We start from the raw sequence: 23,119 nt of genomic DNA, 5'->3' as shown, positions 1-23,119 counted from the left end.
TCACAAAGGGAATATTGTACTCAATGAAGTGTCTAATTAGTGCAGAGTACATGGAGGTGAGGATTACTTTGGATCTGGGAGATATACTTTTAGCTATGAGCTGTGCAAAGTAAAAGGGTTTCCTTACACTGTTACAATGTGATGGTCAAACCTAAGGGAGGTGTCCACCCATGTACCCAGGTCTCTCACAACATTTTCATTCTGAAATGGTCTGTTATCCATGCCATAAGTAGAAGCTGGGGGTGCTTGCCAAATGTTACAATGTTGCACTTTTTGACATTAACACTGAGCCATTTTTAGTACATCATCTATTGACAAATACAAGCTCCTGCTTGAGTAAATGTATGCCAGAAGGGGACTTGACAATGATTCTTGACACACAATCATCTGCAAACTTTGTTAACCAGAGATCTTCATTTGATAATTGAAGATCAGAGAAGTTTTTGAATAGCAGAGTTCCCAGTACTAATCCTGGCAGGACTCCGCTGGTCACCTTCATGTTCTCAGATAATGCTTCCCCCACTTTCACTGTGCAAGTCCCAGCTCTAATCCAGTTGGCTAGTCACCTAACCAGATATGAGCCAATTTGGATTTCTTTCAATTTGTTTATTATATTTGCATGTGGTATGGTATTGAATGCCTTGACAATGTCAATATACACTATGTGGACAGCCTGCCCACAGTCAACAGCATCAGTGGCCCTCTTGAAGTTTACAACATTCGTTAGATTGGATCTACCCTTGACAAAGCCAAACTGCTGGGGGTTGAGTCTGATAACATTTCTGATATCATAGTTAATTTGGTCCATAATGAAACATTCCATTATATTAGGAGTGTCCTTTCAAACAAGAAGAAAGACTGGGGCAATAATTTGTCCACTGAAGAGTTTAGCATAATAAAAGAAATGCAAAGTGATAATCTTAGGGTAATAAAGCCTGATAATGTGGGAGGGTTGGTGGTCATGGAAAGGAAAGACTATATCAATATAATGAATGTTATTCTTGATGATGTTTGTTATAGCCATATATCACTCAATGAATTAAATGGTGCATATAGGAACATTAGAAATCTTATAAATTATATGTTTATCTAGCATTACATTTCGATTGATGAGTTTAATTATCTCAATACTGCATTCCCAGTTAAGCCTGTAATTTCTGCCATCCCCAAAATACATAAAAGCATCTAGAATCCACCTATGAGACCGATTGTGGATGAAAGGTATTCAATCACCTATCATGTAGCTAAATTTCTGGATGATAAATGAAATCATCTAGTTTCCCATGACAAACATATTTGTAGGATTGAGTAAGATCAATAATCTGGAGTATAAGGAGAGTTACACATTTATCATTATTGATGTAAAAGACTTATGTACAGTGATCTCCCATCAGTTAGGACTAGAATGGTTTACTGAATTCTTTTTTAATAAGGGAATACCCTAAGACAGTATTAATGTCTATAAAACACTCATGGAAATAGTGCTTAAAAACATCTTTATGTTTGAAGGTCATATTTTTTACAACTGAATGGGGTAGTTATGGGATCACCATGTGGAGGATTGTTTGCAAACATCATTATGATACAATGGGAGAAACATTGTATGTTTAATAGTGATTTTAGTAACTCCCGTAAACTCTATACCAGATATATAGACAATATATTTATAGTTTGGGATAATGACCCAAAAAGAATTACCCACTTTATCCAATATATTAACAATTGTACATAATTTAAAAAATTTACACATGAGGTAGGGTTGAATGCAATAAATTATTTGGATGCCATGCTAGAAAAGGATATATCAGCAAATAAATATACATCAAAATTTTATCAGAAATCTACATATTCAAATGCCCTATTACATGATTACTCTTGAGGATCATTTTTTGGATGAGTGCGTGGTATTGAAGGGTATGTTCATCAAGAGGGGCTACCAATGGGTATGGTTACCAGCTTAATGGTGGAAGTAATTAATAAAAGGGAAAGGAAATACTTTATTCCTATTTTAGGGGCTAAAGTAGTTAGTGCATCTATACAGATACATATGGAGGTACAAGAACGGAATTCACCACCAAGTGAAGTAGAATATAGAATACCTTTTAGGAACACTTTTATTATAACTTATATACAACAGATAGTAATAGCATTGGTAGGATCATAGAAAAGAATTGGGTAATCTTGGATAATGAAACCCATATCAGAGAAACTTTAGGTAACAGACACCTGACAGTATATAGGAAAGGGCATAATTTGAAGAATATGCTTGAAGGGACAGATACTCACAGCATTAACCTAAAAAAAACTGGGAATGAGAAAATGTGGGAATTGTTCAAGCTGTAAATGAATACATGTATATGAATATTACACAATAAAAGCACACAATTTAAAATAACAAGTAATTATAACTGCAAAATGGGAAGGGCTGTATATGCAGCCCTTTGCCAGCTATGTCCTGGATTTTACATAGGAAAACTGAACATAAGTTAGTAGAAAGAGAGTATGAACATATGTACGATATAAAGAAACAAAAGGACACTAATGCACTTTACAAGCACGTTCAGGACAACCTGGGACATTGCTTTAAATGTGTAGTGATTGAAAAAGTGCAACCTAATATGAGAGGAGGAACGTGGCCTCTAATACTGGAGAAAACAGAGTTTTACTAGCAACTGTGGCATAATGCCACATCTCGGCCAAGGCTCAATGAATATGCTTCTATTTCTTGTTGAAGCTAAAAGCTCTTGGTAGATAATGGTTTTAGAATTTAAATGTATTTTGTATTTTTATTGAACAAATATGTTTTTTATAAGAAGTTTCTTAAGACTGTATATAATAATTGATTTTGTAGAGTATATAATATATACTTAATAATGTCAATCTGTTTTAATATGTAATTACGGGGGTAATTTATGAATGAAAGTCACCCCCTTTATTTGGGGGTTTGACCACCACATGATTGGTTTCTTAGTTGTGATTGGATGGCTTGCTGTAGGTTGGGTCATGACATGATTTTAATTTCATTATATGAGTTTTTAAGTTAACTATGGTTCTTATTCATATAAGAAGTTTTTGAAACAAAAGCAAAAGTGTTCATCTTGTATTAAATAAAAGCACTACCAGCACATACTTTGTGTATCATAATTCTCCCAAAATGAACAAATTAAGGAATGTTCACAAAATCTTTCAGTTACAGCTTAGTTTTCTAATCATGACAAACCAAAACAACTCTCACCAATGTCTGTGTCATATAAAGCAGTTGTGAGGAACCCTATTTCAAATGGAATGCATTGGACTGGTGCAGGGTGAACAAGCACATAACAATCAAAGATATTTTAGTTTTCTAAAAGTGTCAGTATTAAATCAAATGAAAGGGATGCAAATACTGTTAAACTTAATTGCTTTAAGATGGAAATTTCCAAGACATTTAAAATTCCCAAATAGTCCCATATTTTTTTGTTACATTATTTACCATTAAATTGAGTCTGAACTTGGTAAATACCAATCATGTTTAATGTCTGGTACAATATCAGATCACAGTATATCTGTTTTCTTCTTGATCTGTATAACCGAAGCATTATGTGATACAAGCCTCTGCATCTGCAGGGAAAGCAAAACATTCAGAGATTGAATCAAACAATTCATATAATAAATGTAACTAAAGATAAAGTAAAACATGTTTTTGGATCGCACCACTCCATGTGATAAAAATTTCAAACTTCTGGGAAGTATTGGTATTAGCATCTTCAGGCTATTTCAATTGCATTTCACTTGTGATTTTATCCGAAATGCTTGATTTTTTCTGAATTACAGTGTTGAATTATTTTTATCTGCACCGGACTTAGTTGTAAATCAAGCTGAGCAATTGGGTTACTACGTTTTTTTATGAAAATGTTCTTCCAAAGGAAACATACTTGCATGGAGTCTGTGTGGTTCCTTGATTAGAAGCTCTACTGCCTGTGGACACCTTTTCTAGCACCAGTACATCCTGTTCATGTTCTTTAAGCCTGACAGTGTTGGCTTCAACATCCTGTAAGACAGAAACATGTTACAGGTTTCTTTTTTAATTTATAAGAAAAACAACCAGTAAAAGAGCTGCTAAAGGACAAAGTCGATGTCAAGTTAAAATAAATTAAAGTTTCCACTCATGCCCAAGTCTAAAAATCTTAAGTTAAAATTAAGAATGTAATGATATTTACCACTTATGTAGTCTAGGAATTAAACAAGTAATTTAATTATTGCATGACAGTTGGACCTGCCTGATTTCAATAAGGTGCCTTTATTGGTAATGCACAATGCTTTTGAATATAATTGCTTTGTAGAAGGTTAAGAAACCTGAGAAGTAAGTGTATTTCTTTTGAAGAAATCCATGAAACTAAACAAGTGATTGGGATGGCGCATATGAATTTATTCTAAATGTTGTTCTTTTTTATTTATTTGCTAACCATATAAACCTACTTAACAGAAGTGCATTCTTGTCAGGGGTGAACTTGAAGCCCTGTCTAGTTGAGAAACGTCTTAGAGATTCAGTAGGTAAATGGAATCAGAGGGAATAAAGCCAAGGACTAAGAGATAGACCTTGCAATTAGTGCATAGTCAATAATCTGTGCTAAACTGTTGCATACTACTGTAAAATCTGTTGTAGAATTTATTGATTTTATTTATTTGATATTTGTTTACTGGGATAGTCTGACTGGGCAGGTTCCCATTTTCAGCAGAGACCCCCATTAGATGCAAAAGAAGGCAAGTCAAAAACATATTATACAAGTTAAAAACAGATTATACAATAAAAACAGATTATACAATAAAAGTAAAGAGCAGTTGTAAGTACATAGAAAGCAATTTGTACATGAAAAGATCATTGATAATACATATTACGGGTAAGGCATTTACATGCAATGTATAAGTATAAGATTTGATTACGGTGATAAAAAAGAAGTTATGTTCTTACCATAACATTCCATGTGAATTGTTCATCTCGCCTTTGTTCTTACACACGGGTTCGGAGCCGACCCTCGGCTCCGAGTCGGCCACATCGCAAGCTCTGCATCTAAGAGAAGCTCGAGGCCCAGTTCCCATCCCATGATCCCCTGCTGCTATCCCTCAGATCTAGTTTGCTAAGAAACCAGACTTCAATAACATAACTAACCCCTTTGCCAACTCTCTCATCCACATGAGATTGAAATACTCAAATTATATACAGACAGGCATACAGTAATGAGTACACCTAAAGGAAGCAGATAGTGCCAGGTAACCCCAAGAAAGTAACCAGACACCAGTCATAACCGTTCTTCCAGAACGTGGAGGGGGATGGAGGGAGGGATTGTAAGAACAAAGGCGAGATGAACAATTCACATGGAACGTTATGGTAAGAACATAACTTCTTTATGTGAAATTGTTCGATCTCGGCGTTTGTTCTTATGCACGGGTAGCATCCCTAGCACCGCAACCCTGGGTGGCTCACGGAAGAACATTCCTGAGAACCGTAGAACCAAAGGAAGCCCTGTCCCTGGAGGTCCTGTCCACTTTGTAGTGAGTAATAAACGTATGAGGTTTGGCCCAAGTAGCCGCCGCACATATGGTATCCAACGGTAAATGATCGGCGTGGGCCAGAGAAGTGGAAACAGCCCTGGTAGAATGAGCTTTAGGTTTGAACGGAAGAGACTGCTTGGAGGATGAATAGACAAAATTTATACAGTCTGACAGCCACTTAGATACCGTGCATTTTGTCACTGCCAGTCCTTTCTTATTTTCCGCAAAGGAAACAAAAAGTTCATCTGATCTCCTACATTCCTTAGTTCTGTCCAGATAAAATCTCAACTGTCTGTGGACGTCCAATTTGTGTAACATGTATTCCAATTTATTAGAATGGTTCCTGAAAAAAAGTGGGAAGTTCAATGGATTGATTAATATGAAATACTGAACATACTTTCGGCAGAAAGGATGGATTAGTACGCAAGGTGACCCTGTCTGGGTGAAAGACTATATACGGGGGTCTAATCGACAATGCCTGTAGTTCGAGAATCTGCGAGCTGAAGTGATTACCACCAGAAACAGGGTTTTCCAGGATAGATACTTAAGTGGACACATCAAAGCTGGCTTGAAGGATTCCAACATAAGTTGAGACAGCATTAGATTCAAATTCCAGGGAAATACCAGGCTTCGTATGGGTGGCCTGAGATGGAATGTACTCTTCATAAATGCTCTACAAAGTCTGTGGGACATAACTGTAACTCCCCCTTCACCCACATGAAAATTTGATATGGCAGCTAGTTGAACTCTTATCGTGGACGTTGAGGACCCTTGATGAAAGAGTGTGGAGAGAAATTCTAAAATTTTGTGAACAGGGGCCACTAAAGGGTCTATACCCTGTCTGGAGGCCCAACACGCAAAACGTTTCCACTTGCTCCTATACAGCTTTCTTGTGGAAGCTTTGTGGGAAGAAACTAAAATGTGCTGCACTGCCGGGGATAAAAGGTCCGACCTGGCTAGGTTGGGAAGTGGAGTAGCCAAGCTGTCAGTTTGATGGACTGAAGAGATGGGTGAGGAACTCCTGACGAGTGGGTCAGCATGTCTGGCACTGGGTCCAGAGTCCAAGGTTCCTCCATCTGGTGAGCTTGAAGAAAGGGAAACCAGATCTGTCGAGGCCAAAATGGTGCTATCAAGATGATCGTCCTTCCCAGACCTTTGGCTTTCTGTAGAAATTTGGGAATTAATGGAATAGGAGGGAAGGCATAGAGGAGACCCGGGGGCCAATCGTGTACCAGTGCGTCCCTGAAGGCACCCCCCGGAGGGGGAAGTAGGGCAAAGTAGCTTCTGCATTTGGCGTTCAAGGGGGAAGCAAAGAGATTGCAGCAAGGCTGGCCCCATCTGCGGAAGATCTCCTCCGCAACTTGATTCTTAAGAGACCACTCGTGAGGTAACAGGATGGTTCTGCTCAACCTGTTCGCTATGACGTTGGATGTTCCCGGGATACGCGTTGCTATTAGAAAGCGTCCAGTGGACACAGCCCATTGCCAGATTCTCAGGGCCTCTCTGCATAAGGAGTAAGACCTGGTACCTCCCTGTTTGTTTATGTACCAGACTACTGACATATTGTCCGTCTGAATTGCCACTGTTCCCAGAGGTAAGGAGTCATGAAAGTGTTGCAACACCAAGAACACTGCTCTCAGCTCCAGGACATTGATGTGCAGGTTGTACTCTATTTTTGACCACTCTCCTGGGACTGTTCTCCGTTGAAAAAGTCCCCCCACCCTATCAGGGAAGCGTCCATGGTTATTGTGGCTACGGGGGCAGGGAGTGCAAACTGACACCCCATCGTCACTTCCTGATTGTTTATCCACCAACGGAGGTCCCGCTTGCAAGTTTCCGTTAAGATTCTGTGTGACAACGGTAACCGCTGGAATGACCACTGAGCAAAGAGGAGCCACTGGAGGATCTTCATGTGCATTCTCCCTAGGGGAACTGTAATAAGGGTAGCTGCCATCATGCCCAATACTTTCAAGACTTGTACCGCGGGGACTTTTTTGTTTTGAAGAAGAATAGAGACCTGATCCCTCAGGGCTGACACTCTTGCCTGAGGAAGTCTTATCCGTGCTACAGAAGTATCTAACTCCACCCCTATGAATAAGATATGCTGTGAGGGCGACAAGGAAGATTTTTCGAAGTTCACTGTTATTCCTAAGCTGGAACAGATGTTGATTGTATAGTCCCTGGCTTGCACTAGGTGATGCTTGGTGGTGGCAGTAAGGAGCCAGTCGTCCAGATACGGAAACACTCAGAATCCCTGTCATCTCAGGTGAGACGCCACTACTGCCATGCACTTGGTGAACACCCTGGGGGCTGAGGTGAGGCCAAAGGGCAGAGCTCGAAACTGAAAATGACTGGCTCCCAGCCAGAAGCGCAGGTGATCTCTGCAGGGCCTGGCCATTTTTATGTGGTAGTACGCATCCTTGAGATCTATACAGCACATCCAATCGTTCGTTTGAAGAAACGGAAGAATCGATTGTAGCGTGACCATCCGGAATTTTTCCTTCTTCACGAAGGTGTTGAGTCTGCTGAGGTCCAGTATTGGCCTCCAGTCCCCTATTTTCTTTGGAACTAAAAAGAACCTTGAGTAAGTTCCGGATCCTATTTGGTCCGCCGGGACTGGCTGGATGACTCTTTTTTCTAACAGCCTTTGTATTTCTATGTCTGCTTGATCCCGCAGAGCGGGTGGAACATCTGGGAATCTTTTTTGGGTGGGTGGTTTGTTTAGAAAGGGAATATCGTATCCTCTGGTTATTATGCTTTTTACCCAGGAATCTGATGTGAGATTTAGCCAGGCCTCCGGGTATAAAGCCAAGCGACCCCCGACTGCCTCCAGAGCAGGACAGCTGGGCCTCCACTCAGGAGTGCTGGAAGGGCTTCCCAGGGACGGTATCCCTGTCACCCTAGTTTTGTGGACCCCCTCTGCCACCTGGGCAGCATCTTCCATTTCTTCCCACTCCTCTGCCTCTGGAGGGGGTATCGCTAGGTGCAGACTGGAAAGATCCCTGAGTCTTCCGGAACCACATTTTTCTGCCTCATTGCCCTTTAGGGTACGGTCTAGAGGGGGCAGAAAAACAGACCCCTACGGCAGACAGGGTCTTTCCCTCTTGCTTGCACCTAGTGAGTGTCTCCTTCACTTTGGGCCCAAACAAGGAGGCACCATCAAAGGGGGCATTAGTAAAGGAAGACTTAAAGGCTTCCGCAAAGGAGAACAGGTGCATCCAGGATTGTCTCTGCAGAGCAATCACTGAGGCCGCCGCCTTACTCGAACCTTTGGCCGCATATGATATGAGCCTCATGGACGAGTTAACTATTGAAGTAAGGTTGTTAAGCTGTGCTGTCACCTTGTCTGAGACAGCAGCATCTGTGGTACCCTGGAGAGTATCTCTCAACTCCTTAATGAGATCTCTCTGAAGGCGCGTAAAATGGGTAAGGTAGTTCAGCGATCGCATGGTAAAAGTCGCTGAACTAAGCACACGCTTCCCATACCTGTCCTTAGTCCTAGAATCCCTGTTAGGAGGATGAACAGAGGAAGATGCTTTGGACATTTTCTTCTTGGTGGCTGTCGCCACCACCATAGCATCAACAGGGACTCCCTTGGTAAGGTAAGCTTTATCTTGGGGGGCAGTAATATATTTATTTGGTCTCCAAGGAACTGGTTCTACGGTATCAGGGGCCTCCCACACCCTTCGAGCTATTAAATCCATTAACTCGTCAAAGGGCGGAGTCACCCAGGAAGTGGAAGGTTGAGCCCCAAATGCCTTCAGCAACACTGACTCGTCCTCAGTGGGGGCAAGTGTCTGCCAGCCACCCCTCTGTTTTAAAATTTCTAAGATGTCAGGGAATGAGACATCCTCGGGGGAGGACAGTGGGGACCCCCTCTGACTCATCCAGGTCGGTGTCCGATGTCAATGATTCCTGTGGGGAATCAATGTGCCTCCTCTTGCACAATCTCTTCCTTGGAATTTCATTAGAGGGGACATCTGGTGAAGCTTCCGAGGAACAGGGTTCACCCTCTGGGGCTGGCTGAGGCATTGGGTCTCTATGCTTGATGGGGATCGAGGGCGCAGAAACAGAACACGGTCCCTTCGAGGAAGGAGAAGTGGATTCTGATGATGTGAGTGTCTGACCAGACAAGACCTTCCTCATGGCGTCAAAGGCACCGGAGCTCCAGGCCGGGGACTCCACCGGATCCGAAGAACATGGTAGCTTCCCCGGTACCAGAGCCATGGGCTCCAATCCAGAGAGGACGGAGCCGAGCTAATCTGCGCCGAGGACCCGAGGGGAAGAGTCAGCACCGAAAGCTCAGTTCGACTCTCCACCCTGGAACCAAGGAGAGACCCTCGGCTCCGAGACCCCTTGACGGGCTCCGTGGGTGTCGAGGTCAGTGGTGCCAACAGCACTAAGGAAGGCTTCGGCACCGGGGGATCAACAAATATCAGATCCTTGACTTCTGGCTCCAAAGACTCAATGGGTCTCGAAGGAGGATCTATGGATGGAACAGGGAGGGCTTCAAGTTTTGAAACCAACTGGGACGAAACCGCAATGAGTTTGGACAGAGCCGTGTTCTCCATAAGCTTTAGTACCACTCGATCCACATCGGTGTCCGACATCGCCCTGGAAGAATGGGTCGAAGGGGCCGAAGAAGTCACCGAGCGAAGGATTGAAGACGGAGGCACCTCTGACACCGGCTCCAAGACCTGGGCCTCGATTCGAGACAACTGTTCGATGCTCAGTTCCAAGGTCTGTGGAGCCGGCAACCAAATCTTGATTGAGATGCTCGGAGCCAAAGACTTGGGCTCCGATACCTTAGAAGCCTTCGACCCCTTCGAAGACTTCGATGCCTGGTCGGCCTTCTCTAAGGCCTCTTGAAAATCGGGCTTTAGAAGGCCCCTCTCAATAAGCTTCCTGCGTCTCTCCATCATGAACCTTACACTAAAGGAGTGACAGATGGAACAGTCCTCCTGAAGGTGGAGAGGGCCAAGACAGTAGATGCAGGAGGTATGATTGTCCATAATGGACATCTTCTGTCCACATTGACAGTGCTTGAATCCTGATTTAGCTTTCTCAGACATAACTACAAGCTAACTTTAAATATAATAACACTACTGTAGAAAAAACACACAGCAGACCACACTAAACTATAGGTGTAAATATAACTGCAAAAAAACACACTAAGAGTAAATATATATATATATATATATATATATATATATATATATATATATATATAATTATTATTACAAAAAAGCAGTATTAGGATAGAAATAATTCCACCAGAGCCCTGACAGAAAAAAACAGCCTATTGCCTAGGAGCAGCCGCTCCTACAACTATAACTACTAATATTAAAGAGGATATACCTAATTAACACACACACACAACTCTTAAAACTAACTATTAATAAAAAATTATTTTTAAAACGTGAATAAGTAAAGTTTTACTGGCCCGAGCTCTCCGTCGATGCGACCCATTGCAGCGGCAAACTAGGTCTGAGGGATAGCAGCAGGGGATCATGGGATGGGAACTGGGCCTCGAGCTTCTCTTAGATGCAGAGCTTGCGATGTGGCCGACTCAGAGCCGAGGGTCAGCTCCGAACCCGTGCGTAAGAACAAATGGCGAGATCAAACAATTTCACATTATTTGATTTACTTTAGGTAAATGCAACAATTTACAGTTATGCAATAAACCTTGTCTCAGATATTGTTAAGGAGTTTGAGAACCATGGAAAAAGTAGGAAGAGTGTAAGTGGCTTAGAGAGAAAGTATAGAGAAAGAAAGCAGGATAGAATTATGAAGAGGACATAATACAGCCATCAATGAGAAGTTTAAGTTGCAAAAGGATGAAAATCACCCACGAGTTAGATATGAGCAGAGCCAAGGGTTAGACAGTTAAGACTTGAGAAGTGTTTTGAACTGTGAGGGATTAGTAGCAGTTAGGATGTGCTTGGGGTCAGGTTCCAAGTTCTGGCAATCTGACTGGAGTAGAGAGATTCTCCAGAACAGTTATTAGCTTTTGTGATTTATAAAATAAACTTATTGAAGATCTCAGGTGTCTTTTATTAGATTGAGGTTTTGGTATATTATGGAGTACTGGGCATGTGTCAGATTGGTATACTATGCCATGGGCCATTGTAATTTGGGTGATTGTTAGGAGGTTGGGTAACTCAAGCCAGTTTATTTGGCATAGAGCAGTGCAATGATGAGATCTATATGGGGAGTTGGTAGCAAATTTGGCGATCTTATTGTAGCATGTGTCTAGTATTGCTAGGTCTGTTTTCTTCAGTTTGGTAAAGATAGGAGAGGTGTAAAGAAGAGTAAAGAGTAGGTGAGTCCAGAGCAATGGATTGTCTTGTGGAATTGGTGAGGTATGGTTTAGTTCTGTAGAGACAGTCTAGTTTTATATGAACTTTTTTATGGTTAGGGACAAATGTTTATCAAATTTCATGTAATTATCAATTGATATTGAGTAGCTTAGTATGTGATACAGGTTCTAACTTGGTATTATTATATGAATATATTAGAAAGGGGGGACAGAAGGTCTGAGCATTTGTTATTTGAGAAAATCATTAGTTTAGTTTTACTGGGATTAAGAATTAACTGAGAGTCAGAGTGCCTTTTTTTGGAGTTGAGAGATTGAGGGGGCTGCACAGACAATTGTGGAGTCATCTGCATACTGTATGATTGTGGTGAGGTGGATGGCACTACAGAGCTTATTGGTGAACATACTAAACAGGAGTGGACACAGGATTGAACCCTGCAGAACACCTAATCTAACAGGTACAAAGAGAAGAAATCTTGTTACCATTTTACAGCTTGTTGTCAGTCAGATAAGTAGTCATGGAACCATGCAAGTTCAGAATGGCTTAGTTTAAGAGATATGAATTTATTAAGAGGTTTTTGATGAGAGATGGTATTGAATGCTTTGGACATATCTAGGAAAATTGAGTAGACTAGTTGGCCATCCTTTCTGAATTGATTAATAGTGTTTGTGAAACTTAATAGGCCTGCAGTGTTACTATGCTTGGGTCAGAAACCATGTTGGGAATTTGTTAGAAGGTTATTGGACAGTAAGTAATTCATGAGCTGGGAATGGATACATATTTCTAGGATTCTGCATACTGGAGATATAATTGTAATTGGCCTGAAGTTCGAGAGGTCTATACTGGACCCACCTTTATGTAGTGGTATGATATAGGCTATTTCCAGATTTTGGGAACATACTGTTCTATTATGGAATGATTGATCAAAATAGACTGGATATGAGATTGCATGTGCAGCTAACTTGAGATATTCAGAAGATAAATTGTCAGCAGTGAGGGGGATGGGTTTAAGTTTGTTGAGCAGTTTTTTTATGTAGCTGGTTTGTACAGGGTTGAAGGAGAAGGTGTTGATGTTTTCTGTAGTCCTTTGGAAATGGTTAGGAGAGTATTGCTGTTATTCTTGGTTAGAGTTAATATGGAGTTTGTAAAGTAAGTACTGAATTGACTGGCTATACTGTCCTTTATGTTTGTAGTAGTAGATGTTGGGGTTGAGGGCTGATCTGACATAGTAGTTGTTTTATGGTAGCCCATAATTTTTTGGGATTGTTTTGGTGGGTTTTTTTTTTTTTGGCTGCAATATAATGTGATTTTGTGTAATTTATTACCTGTTTGTTGGCTTGATTTCTTAGTTGCCTGTAATAATCTAGGGTTGTACCCAAAATTTATCTCTGGGTTTAAGTAATTGCTTGGTTTTTCATATTAACCAGGGAGCATAGTTTGTTTTTACTTCAATAGTTCTAAGAGGTGCTTGGCTATCCAGTATGTCTAAGAATGTTTTGTTAAAGTATGATACAGACAAATTCAATGGGAGTGATGTTAGTGGGGTCCAGTCACATTGCTGAAGGGTTGATTTGAATATTTGAGGTAAGAATTTTTTTGTGTTGTGTGTTTGTCTATATGTAGTATTTTTTCAGGAGTGTAGATAGTGTCTGAGCATGTAGGTAGGTTGTCACTGATACTATCTGGGAGGCAACCTGACTGGTAGGTGAGTGGTGGTTTACTAGTTAATATCCAGTCTAGCATTGACTATTAATTGTTTTTGTCAACTCCAGTTGGGGATTGCATCAGCTGGGAGAATTCGTATAAATTAATGATGCTTGTGGGATTATCTAAGGTGCAAGTTAGCCAGTCTGTATTGAAGTCACCCATTACTATGGTTTCCTGAGGAAATATTAGGGATGTCCAATGGAAGAAGTCTTCAGTTATGGTTAGGTTATTTCTTGGAGAGATGTTGATTACTATAATAGATATTAATTTATTGGGCTTTATTTCAAATCTAGCAACTAGTAGCTCGGCATTATAGAATTTCGGGGAGTTTGGTTCTAGGCGATCAAGTTTGAGTGAGTTTTTATAAATAATAGCTATACCTCTTCTGCATTCATTTTATCTATCTAGTATTTGGATGTTGTATCCTTGGGTTAAGATTTTATTGTTGGTTATGTCAGATTTTAACCAGTTTTCAGTTAGGATTGCTATATCTGGGGAGTAGTGTGAGAGAGATGAGTGACATATATATATATATATATATATATATATATATATATATATATATATATATATTTTTTTTTTTTTTTATTAGCTAGGCTCCTGAAATTCATGTTTTGAAGTAGAATGTCAGATTTTGGGGGTTGGGCTAATAGTAGTGTTAACATTAGGAGAGATTGGTGTGACTGGTCTTTGTTGATTAATTTTGGGGCCAGCTTTTGGTGGATAACCTCTTAGTTTCAGGTTTCATTTTAAAGATATTACTGGGTTTGGGTATTTGAGTTTTGGTTTAGTATATTTATGGAGAAGGTGGGCTGTAGAATGCTGATGTACATATTTATATGTAAAAAAAACTACTTTGGTGGTGTTAAAGAGACTTGGTGCTATACTGAAGCATATGACTTTAGTATGGAGTGGTGAGTGAGTTGTGATGGTAGGGGAGGGGTATATTGTAAGTAGGAGATATTGACAGGATGTTAAAGTAGAGGCTGTAAAGAGAAGAATTAGGAGAGAAGTATGAAAGACCAACATAGTGGAGATTGGGATGGTATCAGCTGTAAGTAGTTTGGATTAGGTGGTGAGGTGAGGTCTTAGCTGGTTATCAAGCAGAGAGATAGATATAGATTAAAGTGAAGTGAGATCAAACCGTGTCAGATTGGCTGTTATGCATTAGGGTAGGAATAGTGGTAGGGATTAATGAGGAGGGAGGTGAGTAGAGAAAGGATAATTAGAATGGTGGTATTTAGTGAGTAGGGTGTGAGTTTCTCTGTATTGAGGGTGTTGATTGGAGAAGTAATTAAGGATGGGCATGGTTAGGTCTGAAATAAATTTACGAATAGTGGAGGTGGGTGGGAAATGGGGGTAAGGTAGGGGAGCTAAGTGAGCCTGAGCAAAGCAAGGGCGAATGGAGTTAGCTGAGTCAGGTCACAGAGAACACTGCAGAAACAATCAGCAACTCACAGGTGCATACCAAGATACCAAAATATTAAATTTTAACTACTGCAGAGCTCATAGTGAACGGTTTCTGGTTATTTGAATACTGTTGATGAACAGCTATTATCTTAGACAACAAAAACCCGAGTCAAATACATGTGCGCACCTGGTTGTTCTGAGAAACATATTTTGGGTGTAGAAGTTTCTAGGTGCTGGGAGGCAAAATCAACAGACTCCTGTTTTTCTGGTACAAAGAGAATGAGACAAGCATAGTGTACAGTGGAGGGGAGGGGACCCTAACGAATCACCCCAACTGGTATATATAAGTTTCTCTTTCATATTTCCATGCAAAATCTTTAGTGTTGCTTTTAAATTTACCTTTGTAAAGATTTATTTATTTATTGTCATTTGTTAACCGGGTTGGTCCAAGTGAGCCAAGGCCCATTTTCAGTGGAGACCTGAGGAGAAAAGCTCTAGATTACAATTACAGTCAGCTGAAAAAAAAGTTTACATTGCAGAAGTCATAAAACAAACTTTTAGACAACATAGAGGAAATTAAGTAAGATTACTATGATTTTAACAGTTTCTAAGTATGTCAGTAAAGTAAAACAAAGAAGGATAATCTGGGTGAAGAAATTGTTTACGAGAAGTTAGAGTTGATTTATAATAGCAATGACACAAAGTGGAGAGCAGGTAGAGGAGAGTGAGGAAATAATGAGAGAAAAAGTAGTTTGAGGAGGAAGGAATAAGGGTATCAGTTTGGAGCTAGACAAGGACAGGACCAGATATTTTGTAGATAGTTTTTAAGTTCATTTTTGAATTGGGCCTTAAATAGAATATTTATGATATTAAGAGGGAGGGAGTTCCAGTGGTGTTCACCTGAATATTTATATAGTGACTTTGCAATGTTTTTTGTAGGTTTATAGATATTCAGAAGATGTTTGTCAGAAGTACAAAGCTGACGTTGGGGGTTATAAAGTGATACAATATTGGAGATGGAAGGACAAGAAGTGAGGTTATATTTAATAGAGTGTGTTATATGAAGATGTGTAAGGAGCAGTTGTTTAGGGAATTCAGGCCATTTCAGAGATTTAAGAGCAAGGCAATGGTGGGTTTATATATATAAGGGAGATCTGAAGCAAAGTTGGCTATTTTGTTGCTGGTTTGCTCTAGTTTGCTGAGCAGAGTTGACTGAAGGATGGTAAGGACTGGAGCTGCATAAAGGAGACAGGGTAGTAGTAGGGATGAGGCTAGGGAAGACCTGGAGGAGGGAGAAAGAAATGTATGACTATGGTACAGGAGGCCATGTTTTTGGTGTTTTTTTAATGGACTGATTTATATGGATATCAAATTTGAGTTTGTCATCTATGGTGACACCAAGTAGTTTAGCATGTGGTTCAGGTCTGATGATGGTATTGTTAGTAGCAGTAGTGGAGAAGGAGGATTTGTGTTGTAGTAGAGTTTTAGGAAGAAAACGTAGAAGCTTAGTTTTTTGGGGGGTTTAATATTAGCTGATTATCAGTGAGCCAAGTTTCAATGGAAGAGAAAGTTCCTTGGGTAAGAGAGAGGAGTTCAGGGATACTGTGGCAGTGGTGAAAAGGGTGGAGTCATCAGCATATTGTAGGAGAGTAGAGAAGTTGGTAGCAGAGTGTAAGTTGTTTGTGAAGACACTGAACAAGAGGAGACCAAGAACAGAGCCTTGGGGAACACCAGTGTTGACAGGTAGAAATGGGGAGGTCACAATTTGCCAGTGTATAGATTGTAGTCTATTAGATAGCTAGAGAACCAGGCTAAAGAGGGGGTGGAAAGTTGAAGGTCAGACAGTTTAGTTAACAGTTTAGAGTGAGAGACTGTATCAAAAGCCTTTGAGAGATCTAGGAATAGACAGGACAGAAGTAGATTGTTGTCACGGGCTTCTGCTACTGTTTGGGTGAAAGAGAATAGAGCAGTAGATGTGCTATGGTGGGGTCGAAAGCCGTGCTGGGTGGGAGTTAGGAGGTTGTTGTCAAGCAAGTGTTTAAATAATTGGGAATGAACGCATTTTTCTAGTATTTTGGAGAGTGAGGATAGTATAGCAATGGGATGACAGTTTGAGGGTTCAGTGGAGTTACCTACTTTATGAAGAGGGATAGTGTAAAAGGATTTCCATAAATCGGGGACTACGGATTCAGTGATAGAATGATTAATAAGGATAGAGACTGGATAGGCAATAAAATTTGCAGCAATTTTTAGGAAGTGAGGAGAAAGGTTGTCAACAGAGAGGGAGCAGGGTTTAAGTTTATTCAGTTGGTGTTTGATAAATGCAGTGAGTGCAGGTTGTAAGGAGATGGTATTAGAGGAAGAAGGAGAGGGGGGGTGATGTCTGAGAAGGGGCAGAGGGGCTATGTTAGGTTAGTCTTTGGATTGTTTTAATGAAGTGGTTGTTTAAGAGAGCAGCAGTTTCAGAGGCAGTATTGTGAGGGAAAGGGTTGGGGGTAGGAGGTGTACTTGGGTAGAGAATTTTATTGATAATAGACCAGAATTTCCTAGGGTTGGTATGTGGGCTGCAGTGGTTGTAGGCAAAGAATGATTTCTTATCCTTGGTAATCAGTTTTTAACAGGTGTTTCTAAGTTCTTTGTAATGTTGGAGCAGGGCAGGGGTTTTATTTTTATCCATGTTTTCCAGGGAGTGTCCCTCTCATGCATGATGGAGTGTGTGTGTTTTGTGAGGCAGGGGGCACTGTTTGTTTTTACTCTAATTTTTCTGAATGGAGCCATGGAGTTTAGTATGTCAAGAAATATCTTTGTTGAATGTATTTACTGCTTCATTAAGGGGGAGGTGACAAAAGAAAGATCAGTTGATATGGGAGAGTGTAGAGTTGAACTTGTCGGGGTTGAAGTGAGTCAGATTACACCATTCTCTGAAAAGATATTTTTTGGTATCTGTTGGGAGCATCTGTGTACATATGTAGGATAATGGTCACTCTGAGAGTTAGGAAGTATACCAGGGTTGTGATAGATGCTAGGGTCTGAGATGAGGATCCAGTCTATAATAGATCCAGAGGTAGAGGTTCTGTTGGTTCTAGTAGGAGAGGATATGACTTGGTGGAAGCCATATAGGTTGATCACATGAGTAGGGGAAGGGGAAGAAAGTAGAGCCCAATCAATGTTTACGTCTTCTAGTACAATGGTTCCATAAGAAATGTTTTGGGAGAGCCAGGATAGAAAGTCTGCAAGAATTGGAATGTTGTTTCCTGGGGGGTTGTAGATGGAGACTATGGCAAGTGTTTTGTGTGGGTTAAGATGGCAGTGTACAATGAGGATTTCTGCAAGAGTAAAACTGGGTAAGGATGTAGAGAGTGGTGAGATGGTGAGTATGTTGGAGTAGAGAATGGCTACTCCTCCTCTCTTATTAGGTCTGTCTACATGATAGATGTTGTAGCCTGGGGGTAGGATTTGAGATATGAGGCCTTAAGCAGGTTTTGGATAAGGCTACGATATGGGGGGGGCGGGTATAGTTGGATCCATGAGTTAAATTCTGTAGTTTTATTAACTAAGCTTTGGATATTCAGAGAAAGGATAGTTAAAGATTTAGGTGGGTATTATGGTGGTTGGGTATATATTGAGGGGGTGAGGTAGGCTGAGTGTGGGTATGAGAGGAAGGGGTGTCAGGTCCTGGATTGGGATGGATAACACCATCCAGGAGAAGAGTATCAATGAAGGAAAGCAGATAGGAGAGGAAAAGAATAGTACATGGGGTTCTAGGTTTTAAATAAGTGGAGTGAAATATATTAGGGTAGAATTCGATCATAAAGAGGTTGGAAGGTTGGAGTGGAAACAAGTAGGGGGAGATATGAAGTGTGTGTGAGGGTTATTGTGAGGGTAATGAGTGAAGGAGAGTGTAGGCCCTGGTGTAATGAAATGAAGTGATGTATGGTATGAGGTAGACAGGGTTAGTAGGAGGAGAAGGGGGATAATGAGGTAGTGAGGGAACATTTTTTGGTATTGTAAGGTGCAGGTTGTTGGCTGATGGTGCAGAGAAAAAGGGGGATATAGGAATAAAAAGAAATAGGGGAATTAGGTTAATAGTTGAGTAGGTGAGAACTGGATGTGGTTTGGTGTGAGGTAGGAGGGGAGCTGGTTATTTGGAAGGGAGGGGGAAATGAAGGGGGATTGGTTGCAGAGTGAAGTGGGAGGAGTGTAGAGAGTATAAGTTCAAGGAGAGTGGGGGTGGGTGAGAATGGGGTTAGAGTAGGGGAGTGGAGTAGCCCAAGTGGTAGCGAGAGTGAAAAGAGCGGGCTTGCCCGACTATAGGATGTAGGTGCAAGTCTAAAAAAAAACAATCAGTAGAAATTCCTTTTGCAGGAAGGTATGCTGGCCTTAAGCTGGGTAAACTACCAGAAAGTGCAGGCAGAAGGCCCAGTATCCTGTGGCCAGTGCAGACCCTTGTTAGCAATGTTAATTTACATGGGAGGGAAAACTCACTGTAGTTTGGGCAAAGGAACTCAAATAACTGGGAATCAGTAATTGTGCAGCAAGTATTCTTTGGGTTACAGCCCCATCTAGTGGCCAGAGAAGAGGAGAGGCAAGGGCTAAGAAAGGGTAAACCGGGGAATGGGATAAGGTGTGGGGATGGTCACACTCAGGACTCCTAAGTGAGTGTGCAAGCCTCAAACCAAGACCAGGGTGGAATATTACATTTAAAAACAGTAAATGTTAAACCAAGGCCTACCAATATGAGCTGATTGCAGATTAGGTGGATTTAAAAAATCCCACTACACCTATGGGAAGAAGGCATGAAAGTTTTCTTCATTGTCATAGCCCTATTTTTCCAATTTGTGTATGAACTGAAAGCAATTTACAAGTCTAGTAGTGCCAACCCCATCAACAAGAAGTAGGTGAGTATGTAAATGAATACATAAATGAACAGACAAAAATAATATCTACTTGAAAAACACTGCAGTATCAAGCTAATTTTTCAATTTCTATGGTCTGATGAGTTTGCTGCACAGGTTGAAAGAACAGTCCTAGTTAATAATTTTATGGATTTATGACTAAGCTGATGAAGGTTCCGTGTAACCTGTGAGAACAATAACAAAATCAAATGCCTCTTGAAAATAATAATAATAGTAATAATCAGAAGTAGAGTTAAAATCTTTTTATGTGAGAGGGGGGCCTCCTATACAGGAGATAAAATCCCTGCACTCACTTTGTTAACATAATAATCTCCAAGAGCAGAGCACCTCATGGGACTGGAAGTTTCTTTTACAGCATCTTCAGCACAGTTCTGCAGTTAGGAACGTTTGCCTGCATTGTGTACTACCAAGATGAAGAAGTGTTCAGATAGGCTGACTTTTCAAAATTGCATGGGGCAATGACTGTTGCTGTTATTATATCTCTTGTGTTCTGCTGGATGGGATGGTGACTTAGTAATCTCATAGTTTTAGTACCTGTGCAAGGGGGTGGACTATAACTACTCCAGAGCCAGGCATTTGAAGACCAATGTCTCAAAACCAGAGAGCATGTTGTAGCATGTTGTAGCTTGCACGAAGTGCTGCTTTTGCTCAACTTCAGATATGATTCTGGGATTGGTCAGGCAGCTGTACAAAGACAGTGAAGCTGCCACACCTTACCCAAACACATTATAAGACTTCATGCAAGGGTAGTTCAGCAGCCATGAGGAGGGAGTGGTAGTGTAGCTCAGGGTTTCAGGTAGCGATTGGGAGGTGAATTTACACTTAGGGAGAGTGAGACGATTTTTAGGGTTAGAAAACATGACAGGGCTGTAGGATTGGGAGTTGCAGGGGAGTTTTAACTTTAGGGAACAATCTGGGAATTAAGGTGTAGGTACAGACAGAACTTTGTTTTAGGTTTAGTAAGGAATTGGGGACTTCAGAGTTAGAGAAGCGTGGAGTTTTAAATTTAGGAAGCTATCAGATTTTAGTGTTAGGAAAGGGGAGTTGACTTTTAGGTTTAAGGAGCAGGGGGGAGTTTTAGAGTTAGGGTTAGGGAGCAATTACTCAGGTTAGGGTTAGGACCTGGGTGGGAATTTTAGGGATAGTGTTAGGATTCTAGTAGGTCTATACAGTTTAATAGGATTGAGTGGGAGAGGGCTAAGTAGTTAAGTAGGAATGGGCTAGTAGCAGCTAGGGCACCTGCCATTTACAGCAAGTGGCAGTGTGCAAGTTGTTGACAACTATTAGCATGCATGTACTTCTAGCAGACCCATACAATGGATATCAGTCCTCTTAATGGCATTATTTGTTCTTCAAAGGGCAGTGGATCTGCCTTTATTAAGATCTGTATATTTACTACAAGGTGTTCCATAACAATCCTACTGTTCACTAGCCAGTAGAGTGTTTAAACAATCTGTATTTTTAATCTTTTTTTGTAAGGCATGAAGTACCTTCTCCAGTTTCACAACAGTTTACAACACATTTGTATCAAAACAAAATGCCAAGAATGGATAATTTCATAAAAATACACTCAAAGTGTGGTACAATGAGTTTACATGCCATGGTAAGAATCAGAGAGATATGTGTTTTTCACTTGCCTGAGAAGAACTACCTACATAAGCCCTACTACTACAATGGTATGGATTCAGAGATTTTTTTTCCATATATTCTAATATGACTGAATTAATTTAATGAAAATATCATTATTAGCACATAAGATATATAGCCACCTAACAAGCTCATCATAATGCTAGAAATCAACCTCAGTGCACTCCTAGTAATAATGCTTGGTTGCTGAACACCAGGATAAACTATATCCCTTAATGTGAACATGTGCCTGTTTATACCTTACACCTCCTTCCTCTCCATTCTTTACTCACTTTCTTACTTCTATCAATTTCTCTTCCCTGGCTTTCTCTCTAAATACACCATAAGAATGTTTTTCTCTCACTTCATATTGTAATTCCTCTTTTTATTATATTAACTTATGTACTTTTAATTTCTCTACAAACTGGCTAAATTTCTCTACATATTAAATGATTGTTATATAACTTGTATCTATTCCTAACCAATTTTTTCATATTAGGTATAATTAGGTATAATTATTATTATTTTTTTATTTTATATTTGTTTACAGGGAAGGTCTGACTGGACACAGGTCCTTTTTCAGTGAAGGCCTTGGGAGAAAAGCTCCATACAAAAACATGTCATCATTCATAATTGGACATAAGTTCCATATATAAGTTCAACACAAAATAAAATGTGTACATCATGATATTAGACAGGGGCTACTTCTAAAAAAATACTGTGTACACCTCTTACTGAACAACATGCAGGTACCACATATATCACAGATAAATATATACATCTTGTTGATAAACAATATGATATGCAAATATACATATATATATATATATATATATATATATATATATATATATATATAATTTGAGAGTAAATGCAGGGGTGGGTTAACCCATTCATAGCATAATAATCAATAGATATAGTATAACTAGATGTAAAAGAGAGAGGAAGAAACTTTACATACCAGCACTAATACCTTCTCAATAGAGAGAGCAGTTGAATTACTTAAAATGTAGATGTTTCTTGTATTATTTTTGAAGACTGTAAAACTATTGTTCTTAAGATGTTATGTAATACTTTGGAGCTTTCTCTCCGGGAATCCACTGAAAATTGGTTCCTTCCCATTCAGACTTTCCCGGTCATTAAATAAATAAATAAATAATTTATGTCTTATAACCCCTTAAAAGTAAATTCACGGTTAGTTTTAACTTCTTTGGTCCTTTTTTGTCACCTTTAACAAACAGCAGCAGTAGAATACATCCCAGCTCAGATACAAGGATTCAGCAGTGTCCAGATTCTTGGATCTGCAGCTCCTAATGGAAATCATTTCAGTAGAATTTAAAATGACAGAAATCATATATGACCCCAGCTGTTGGCCAATCAGCAAGTAGTAAAAAAATGCCTATTTTGGGACTAAACATGGAAATAACTATAAAAGTAGGCTAAGATTGTCAACACTTTGCTTTATATTCTTACAGAGGTCTCAGATCTCTTCATACCTATCATTTTGTTAATAGTTTGTGATCCTTTCTTTCTAAAACTTAACTGCTTAGGCTTTAAATTACCTTAGTGGCTACAAAGTTTCACTTTTCTTTCCTGCTGAATAAATTCCTG

General features: G+C 40.1%; 1 protein-coding gene across 1 annotated transcript in view; it reads right to left on the bottom strand.

Moving 5' to 3' along the window:
- The window catches only part of LOC122805263 (rap guanine nucleotide exchange factor 4-like), a 1,439,269-nt gene that overhangs the window by 1,124,803 nt on the left and 291,347 nt on the right, over positions 1 to 23,119 (bottom strand). Inside the window, exon 10 of the mRNA XM_044075352.1 lies at positions 3,915 to 4,030. Within this exon, the coding sequence (XP_043931287.1) occupies positions 3,915 to 4,030 (116 nt within the window). The remainder of the gene's footprint in view (positions 1 to 3,914; positions 4,031 to 23,119) is intronic.

Source organism: Protopterus annectens, chromosome 6.part1 (genome assembly GCF_019279795.1).
Source record: "Protopterus annectens isolate FY-2018-M chromosome 6.part1, PAN1.0, whole genome shotgun sequence".
Classification (NCBI taxonomy): Eukaryota; Metazoa; Chordata; order Ceratodontiformes; family Protopteridae; genus Protopterus; species Protopterus annectens.
This window is presented reverse-complemented; position numbering and strand designations above follow the sequence as displayed.